Source organism: Tupaia chinensis, unplaced genomic scaffold, assembly GCF_000334495.1.
Source record: "Tupaia chinensis unplaced genomic scaffold, TupChi_1.0 Scaffold000624_1, whole genome shotgun sequence".
Taxonomy (NCBI): Eukaryota; Metazoa; Chordata; class Mammalia; order Scandentia; family Tupaiidae; genus Tupaia; species Tupaia belangeri.
In genome coordinates, this window is record NW_006160144.1 from 1,701,744 (window position 1) to 1,710,703 (window position 8,960).

At 37.2% G+C, this 8,960-nt stretch overlaps 1 protein-coding gene across 1 annotated transcript in view; it reads left to right on the forward strand.

Annotated features, from left to right (window-relative positions):
- The window catches only part of NSF (N-ethylmaleimide sensitive factor, vesicle fusing ATPase), a gene marked incomplete in the record, with an annotated part of 153,800 nt that overhangs the window by 92,239 nt on the left and 52,601 nt on the right, over window positions 1-8,960 (forward strand). Inside the window, 2 exon segments of the mRNA XM_014591835.2 lie at window positions 6,056-6,151; window positions 8,837-8,960. Coding sequence (XP_014447321.1) covers window positions 6,056-6,151; window positions 8,837-8,960 — 220 coding nt within the window.

Genomic DNA, 8,960 nt, shown 5'->3' on the forward strand with positions numbered 1-8,960 from the left:
GCAAAAAAAAAAAAAAAAAAAAAAAGTAACTTTGTTCTAGCTAAAGAACACCAAAGATTTGGATTGAATAGTGTGAGAGTACGTATTGGGTCCTTTATTGAATGGGTTTGTTCACCTATTCAGGGCCTATTTTTTCAGCCTTTCTCCATGCTGTAAGAGATGTATTAGTAGAAAGTGATGGTAACGTCAAGAAAACTTATGTAAATAATGTGAAAATTGTTCCCTACCATACTAATCTTTCACCTCAGACCACAGGAATATCTCCAAATAACAATAAATAGTTTTCTAGTTAGCATATGTTTCATATGCATTGACTATGGGATATTTTTCCTTATTTAGTCATTTGCCATTTTTACCACCATAATCCTATTCTAAAAATGTAACTCTAAGCCATTGTCTCACTAACAAACATGCTTTCTTCAAGTATGTATGAGGTTTATTGACATAAGCATGATGAGGAATGGTGGGAAGATTGCAGATTTCATAGTCGGAAGGTGCTTCAGTCCTGTTGCCATTTTGTTATTGACTTCTTAAGGGGAAATACTACCTATGTCACCAGGTTTTTGTGAGAAAGAACTCGAATATTGCAGATGGGAAGTGCCTCAGAAAGCTACATAAATGATAGTTATTTCCATTTTTTGTTATTATTGGCAGACGTAATACACATCCTTTTCAGTATCTGAATTTCTGGTCTTTGTTGACTATTTGCAGTTACAATTTTTCTAACTGTAAAGCTAAAATGTCTGTTGCTACTCTATGGAATATCTTATCCCTCAGATTGCTAGTAAGAAGTGATGTGTGATGCTATGTGGTGAAACCCTTTGTACCAAATAGCTCTCACTGTCTTAAGGTATGTATGGACTAGCTAACGCAGGCACCATGGGGCACGCTGGGGAAGGGAAAGCTATGGAAGACACTCATCTCACCTCTCAAAAAGAAATAGTACTAACATTTGTGTCCTTCTTTTTCATTTTAAAAAATTTGCATTGTCAAAGGTCTTTAAACATTTTTTTTCCAACAACCCTCCCGAGTTGAACAAAAGACATATAATTTTCAGTCTTCTTGTTGCCGTAGATGTTAATAGCTTTACTAGTAGTAACTGATCAATAAATACTTGAAACCTACGATTTGAAGTTGGTATAGAATTTGAGAGTATCTGCAACATTCCATGATTTGTTATGATGTTCTTTGTTTGTATTATTAAGCTATTGTTTTTTTTTAATTTTATATAACTTTATTTTTCCATTTATTTATTTATTTTAATTTTACCAGAGAGTGAGAGAAACCGGGGAAGGAAAGTGAGGGGGGAAGAAAGCCGCCAGTTCCAGGACCCGAACTGCAGTCAGCCATGTGGGAGTGCATTACCCCCAACTACCATGCCACCCGCTGACCCCTTGTTAAACTATTATTACTTTGCCTCCTTTTCAGAAGATTTAGGGCTAAACAAAGATTTAGTCAGGTAGTCTAAACAAGCTTTCCCTCTTAAAAAAACAGTTTGTTTCTGGTTTTCTGAAACAAGTAGAAAATCCAGTCATAAACACCTAATGTTTATGTCATTTGTACTTGAACCCATGTTTGTGGTCAACTAAAATTCATGTGACATTTGGTTGTTTTTATTTTGAAAGGAATTTCTGCTTCGGGTAGAGAAGATGCATAACCCAAATTTTTTGTCTAATCTGTTGCAAGGAAATAAACTGAGGACATGCACACTCACACATATACACACTTTACAACTGAATCAAAGCTCTGAGTTATGTTTGCAGAATTTTGGCTACTCAAAATTCTTATTTTCTGTAGGAGTTTTGATTGATTAAGTTCATTTTACTCTTAATTTAAGAGGAATGATAAGAACTTTGAAAGGTCAGATTTAAAAGGTTATGAAATTTAAGGGCGACCATTGATATTTGCTAGTGTTGAAGTACAGGTTTATTAGTTTCTGCAGGCATAAGCTGAAAGATGCGGCCTTCTTTATATTGATTAGCTGTTAAAAATAAAATACAGAAAAAATATTACTAATTCAAATAAATGAGAGGTTTTCTGAATAAGTAAAAATTCAGAATGTAGACTTTTAAAAAGTAAGATTTTACTAATTCTGATAAAATAGTTAAAGTTGGCTAGCAGCAGATCTTAGAAAATTTTAATGAATAGGTAGAAGTAGTTTACAATTTGAATATTGATAGTTTACATCTAGATGACTTCTTTAATTCCTGGAGTGCCTAAAAACAACTTGTTCCAAAGCAACTGTCTCCCCAGCCATCTTAGGTCACTTCTAATTCACTGGATGTGTCATTTCTTAATAATTTGTAAAAAGAAGAGTTTCATAACAGCTTCAGTCCTGAAATCTATCGTATTTTTTTTCCTTTGGCAAACATTGAAAGAAGGGTAAGATTGTTCTTTCATATTATTTGCTTCTAGAAGCTTCATCACTTTAATTCAGTTTTATTATAAGAACAAATGAAAATACAAAATATCAGTAAAAATTTAGGGCTATATAGACAGGGGACATTTTAAATAGGACTGCTAGCTTTATTGGGATTTTGATATCCTGTCAGATCTTGTTTCCTTACTTTCATCTAAGATCTGCATTTTGTACAGTCCTTTTAGATATGTCAAAAAGTTTTAATGAGAGTTAAACTCATTGTGGAAGGGTACCTAGGAAGGAAATCCTGTATCTTAATGAAAACTTTCAGGTTTGTGTAAGTATAAAATGAGATGAGATGAGATGAGATGATGAAGTAAGATAACGTATGTGAACACACTTTATAAACTGTAAAGAATTATATGTTTATATATTATCAACAGCATAATCCTTTCATGGAGATGCTTGTTTCCTAGTGACTATTTCCCTTTTTTTTAAATCTTAGAAATGCTAAATAAATGTGATTGGGACCATCAGTTAGCGTAATGGCTATGTCACTGGACTCCCACGTAGTCGACCGCGGTTCAAGTCCTGGACCTGGTGGCATAAACTCACGCCGGGCGTGTGTGCGTGCGTGCCCAAGATCCCAAGAGGAGAATGGAGGAGAAGGGATTACAGTGTGGCCATCCTCCCTGGGGGGTGATTTCTCGCTTTCTGTCTCTCTGTCTCTCTCTGTCTGCCTGGCGAGCGCACGCGCCCTATAGCAAAAACCTCTCCAAAATAAATAAATAAATAAATAAAAATAAATGTGATTAATATTTGTCAAATGTCTCATATGTGCTAATGAAAGCACTCTTAACAATTTAAATGCCAGCTCTTCCACATAAGTAGAATACTTGTCTATAATTTAAATGTTACTTGTTACTTTCTCTCTTTTCAGAAGTATTGAATTAATAATGAATACATTATTTTTGTATAAGGTTCAAGGATGCCAGCTTATATAGGAAAACTGAGAGAGGCCATCTCTAACACCCCTTCCCTTTCCCTCTCCAGATTAGCCAACATTTGGAATATACCCATGTAGTTTGTTTTCTTTACACAGGTCTAATATCCCTTATCCAAAATGCTTAGGACCAGAGTGTTTATGATTTCAGGTATTTTTGGATTTTGGAATATTTGCATATGAATAATGAAAGATCTTGGTGATATGACCCAAGTCTAAACATGAAACTTATTTATGTTTCACATAGCCTGAAAGTAATGTCATACAATATTTGTATATTGCAGCATTGACTCTGACTGACCCATCACATGAGGCCAGAGGTCAGCCATGGAATTTTCCTCTCTGGCTTCTTTTTTTCTTTTGCTATAGGGCATGGGCACTTGCCAGAAAGACAGAGAGAGACAGAGAGACAGAAAGCGAGAAGTCACCCCCCAGGGGGGATGGCCACTCCGCAATCCCTTCTCCTCCATTCCCCTCTCGGGATCTTTGGCATGCACACATGTGCGCCTGGCATGAGTTTAAGCCACTGGGCCCAGGACTTGAACCACAGTCGACTACATGGGAATCCAATGACATAGCCATTACGCCAACTGCTAGTCCCCCTCTCTGGCTGCTTCTTGGTGCATAAAAAGATTTGGATTTTGTAGCATTTTGAATTTTGTATTTTCAGATTAGAAATGCTCAACCTGTATTTATATAATATGTGCTTTTCTTTAAAGACTAAACATTAATGGAATTATATTACAATTTAAATTTTCACTGGTAATATGTCATTGATAGTTTTCCATGGCAGTAAACATAGGCCCCCTCATTATTTTGGACAAACACATAAGATTTGATAAAATGAGCACCTAAGTTAAAGCGTAAGATCCGTAAGGTCAGGGACATGGCCTATTTTATTGCTTCTCTGCCTCTAGCTACTAGGACAGTGCTTGGCATATGGTAGGTACTCAGTAAAAGTCCAAATGAACAATTTATTTAACATACAGATTATTTCTAGTTTGGGCTATGAAAAATAATTGCTTCTCTGAAAAAGCATGCTTGTTTTTTCCCTGTTTATCTTGCAAAGTCACTTTCCAGGGTAGATATCTGTACATATTTTTGAAGACATGGTTTTCTTTTTTATTTTTCCTGAACCCTTTATATTAATACTACAGAGACACACTGTTCATCTGTGAAGTTTTTGGGTTTTTTTTTCTCCATGTCATTTGCTATTTCTTTTCTATCATTCTGTTCTCTCATTCTCAGGCTCCTGTCAGACCAGTGTTAAAACTTCTGGATAGATCCTCCACGTTTTTTAACCTTACTGTCTTACTTTCTATCATTGCATCAGATTTGATGCAGGAAAGATCAGTAAATGCGCTGTTTGCCATCTTGATCCAGTTTCCTGGCATACTTCTTTTTATCCCACAGACTGACTTTTTTTTCTTGATGTCTGTCATTTTATATTTATCTCAGCGGTCTGTTCCTAAAAGAATATGACTCATATTTTAAAATAATCAATGGAAGATTGATATTTGCTTGACATACTTTTGTTCTATAGTCAACCTTTTTCAAGCTGTCTTTTTACAAAACCCATAATACCAATTTAAAAATTAGATCCTCCTGATTTGTGCTATTGATAGCGAGCCCAGTCACATTAAAAAATGTGTTGGTATCTTACTCACTCATCAGGCCCAGGCAGCTCTGTGTGCTGATAAGGCCTTGACGCCTCTCCAGATGTTTGAGTGCTAGCTCCAGGTGCAGCGAGCAGAGTGCTTGAAGCTGGCACACAGATTCTCAAGCACAAGGATGAGTGCAAATCAGCTGTAGGTCCTCAGTCTCTCAGAGTAATGGTTCTTAAGCCACAGTCCTTTTTCCTCCAATTCTTCGACCTGTCAGGATCCTGGGCATGCATGAGTGCATCTGTGTGGTTTTTTTAAGCCAGTGGGACTAGGACTCGAACCTGGATGTCGGATCCCGCTTCTTCTGCACAGTACTTAACCACTGAGCACCAGGCTAGCTCCTATTTTTAATTTTTGGAACACCTCCACGCTGTTTGTTTTCCATAGAATTGTACCATTTTACATTCCCACCAGCAGTGCACAAGAGTTCTAATTTCACCACATTCTCACCTCTAGTTTTTTCTGTTTTTTTGGTATTAGTCATTCTTTTTATTTTTAGAGAGAGAGAGATTTTTGCTATAAGGTACACGTGCTTGCCAGAGAGAGACAGAGAGAGAAAATGCAAGAAATCACCCTCCAGGGATGATGATTTCCAGGACTTGAACCATGGTTAACTACACAAGAGTCCAGCAATGTGCACCGTTGGCTGGTCCTGATATTGGTCATTCTAATGACTGTGAGGTGGAGTCTCATCAGCATTGTGATTTGCATTTCCCTAATGATTAGTGATGTCAAGGATCTTTTCATGTGTGTATTGACCATTTGTGTATCTTCTTTGGAGAAACGGCTATTCAAATACTTTGTCCATTTTTTAATTAGGTGACTTTTTTGTTTGTTTTGGTTGTTGACTTTTAGAAATACTCTCTACATATTCTGATATTAATCTCTTATCATTTATATGATTCATAAATCTTTGATTTTTTTAAAATCTGTGAAAATATGCTTTTTAATCCCCAAGTATTACATTCTTAGATTGAAAATATTCTTAAATCTTGGAAGTTCTTACATTCGGTTTTCATTTTTGCTTAGGCCAGTACTAAAGTGGAAGTAGACATGGAGAAAGCAGAAAGCCTGCAGGTGACAAGAGGAGACTTCTTTGCTTCTTTGGAGAATGACATCAAACCAGTGAGTATGCGTATTAAGTGATGTATTGAGTTGTCGGAGAAGTCACGACATGTTTTTTTTTCTGTTTTTCTATGCAAAAGTGCATCATGACTTTTCCAACAACCCAATATAAGCTAACTAATAATAGCAATAATAATAACTCAGAAGGAAAATACATGCCATTTTACCCAGTATTACAGAAGGTCTTTTTTCTCTCCCCTCCACTTTTATTTTTTTTTAATTTGTTCCATGAGAGAGACTCCTCCCTGCCCTAGCAGAGTCCTCATGCCACCACTCACCCACAGTCTCAGCCAGCCTGAATCACAGACATGTACCTACAGCCCAGCATGCACAGGGAGGCCCCAGGATGCAAACCCAGGACTTGCCCATGTGGGTGCAGCTGTGCCGCTGCCTGGACCTCATATGTAGTTTCAAAAATGAGAAAATCTTAGCGCAGATGCTCCTCACCTTACAGGAGGATTACATCGCGATAAACGATGTACGTTAAAATACCATAAACTGCAAATGAGTATAATACGCTTCACCCACCAAACATTGCTCAACCTAACCCACCTTAAATGTGGTTGGAAGACTTGCGTTACCCTACAATTGGGCAAAACTATTGAACATAAAACCTATTTTATAATAGAGTATTGAATATCTCATGAGATTATTAAAAAATATCGTACTGAATATGAAAACCAGAGTAGTCGTGTGGGCTCTCAAAGTAGTAGTCATACTAACGGGTATGAGCTGAGATTTGGTAGTGTGGGTTTGCCTGTTCCGAATGATCAGTGCTATTGAGCATTTTTTCATATACTTACCGGCCATTTATTTTATATTCATGACAATAATTATTGCTTGGCAGATATCTCATTAAAAGACAAAGGTCCATTTGTATTCGTTTAAGCCTCGTCTGCTTTGTAATTCAAAACTTACTGAGCATTGGAAATGGCTTAATCTTGCTGTTGCCATTTGTAATACAATAGTTACCAAAATGTTAGAGACTGGCCTAATTGTTCTAGATCTAGATTTCCTCAAGGATAAGCAATTTAACTATGAGGCAGTGAGATGTAAGAATTCACTTCTGTTTATTCCAACAGTCCAGAGGTCAAAACAAAACGAAATGAAATGAAATGGCGGGATATGAAAGGAAGACAGGTTGTGTAGCTTGGGAAAGTCACTGTTTTACAGTTCAGGTGCCTTACTATTTCTGCCATACCCTAGGAGTATACACTTGGAACTATTCATGACCCAAGCCAGCCAACCTACGTATTTCCTAGAACAGCCACCCACCAGTATTTATCAGGCACTTCCTTTCAAACTTTTTAGGGAGCCACTGAAATTTTCAATATTCAGGCCAAAGAACTGTATTCCCAGAACCAAAGGGCTGGAATATGCGAGGGCACTACCCAAAGAGCGATCTGGAAAATGGTTTTGTGCAGAGTAATGAGACGTGAGACTTCTGGATGCTGTTTCAGAGACAGTATTATAAGCACAACTTGCTGTGAGGTGCAAGTTCCAAGAACTGTTCAAATTATTCCATACATCAAACAAAGTTATATGGCATGGGACCAGCAGGTGGTGTGGTGGTTAAGGGCGCTAGACTCCCACATGGCCAACCATGGTTCAAGTCCCGGACCTGGTGGCTTGCTTTCTCACTTTCCCTCTCTCTTTCTCTCACTCTCACTCTGTCCCTCTCTGGTCAAATTTAAATAAAAAAATAATAAAGGTTAATAAAAATAAATCTTTAAAACAAACAAATAAAGTTATGATTCCACAATCAAAAATTGACTTTTTGATGGATGTGCTCATCTTTTAAAAGTTTAAACTTTCTGTGCCCACTGGTGGCGGGAAGGTTAAGGCATCTGGATCCCACATGGCCAACTGTGGTTTGAGTCCTGGACAATGTTTGAAAAAAAAAAAAAAAAAAGTTTAAACTTTCCAAATACAAACTTTTATTTGTACATTGGACCGTGTTTTCCTACTCATTTATTCTCCTAATCTTATGAAAATCCAACTCAATGTTAAGTACTAAAGTTATCGACTACTTTGGCAGCTATTTTGAGGGAAGTTATAATCTTTGAGATTAGAAGTTGAAAATGAAGAGGGATATGACTTAAGCTCCAACAACAGTGAACATAAATGGAATTATTATATATATTAATTGCCTTTTATTACTATTTCTAACCCTACAGTCTTTCATGACAGCTGCTCATTTCTGTCTCATCCTAAATCTTATATTTATACACATATGTGCTACCTGGGTGCCATTTAACCTCCGTCCTCTACCACGAAGTCACTGTGAACATAATTCCTCATTGCCATTTTTATATTCTCGTTTTGATCCATAGCACCTAGAGTCAGTATTGGGGTAGTGTTTTTGCCTGCTGAGCTGTTTCTGATTCTAAATCCATAATCGCTTTTTCTCTTTGTTCTCAGCAGAAAGGCCACAACCTGCATACTCTAGAGAAACAAGCACTTTGGAACATAATGTTTCTCTCAGGGATCACGAGGGTTTGTGCTCTGGTAGAACCTGGGCCTAGACTCTATTGCCTTTATTTCACTAGGGCGCTCAGCGTAGTATTCCCCTCCACCACCACTTGTATAGTGTGTAGAAATGATTACTCAGCCTTCATACCTGTAAATATTTTAGTTGTTAATACTAATGCTCAGAATGCTTTAAACTGTCTTTTTCCTCAATAGGCATTTGGCACAAACCAAGAGGATTACGCAAGCTACATTATGAATGGTATCATCAAATGGGGTGACCCAGTTACTCGAGTTCTGGATGACGGAGAGCTGCTGGTTCAGCCGACTAAAAACAGTG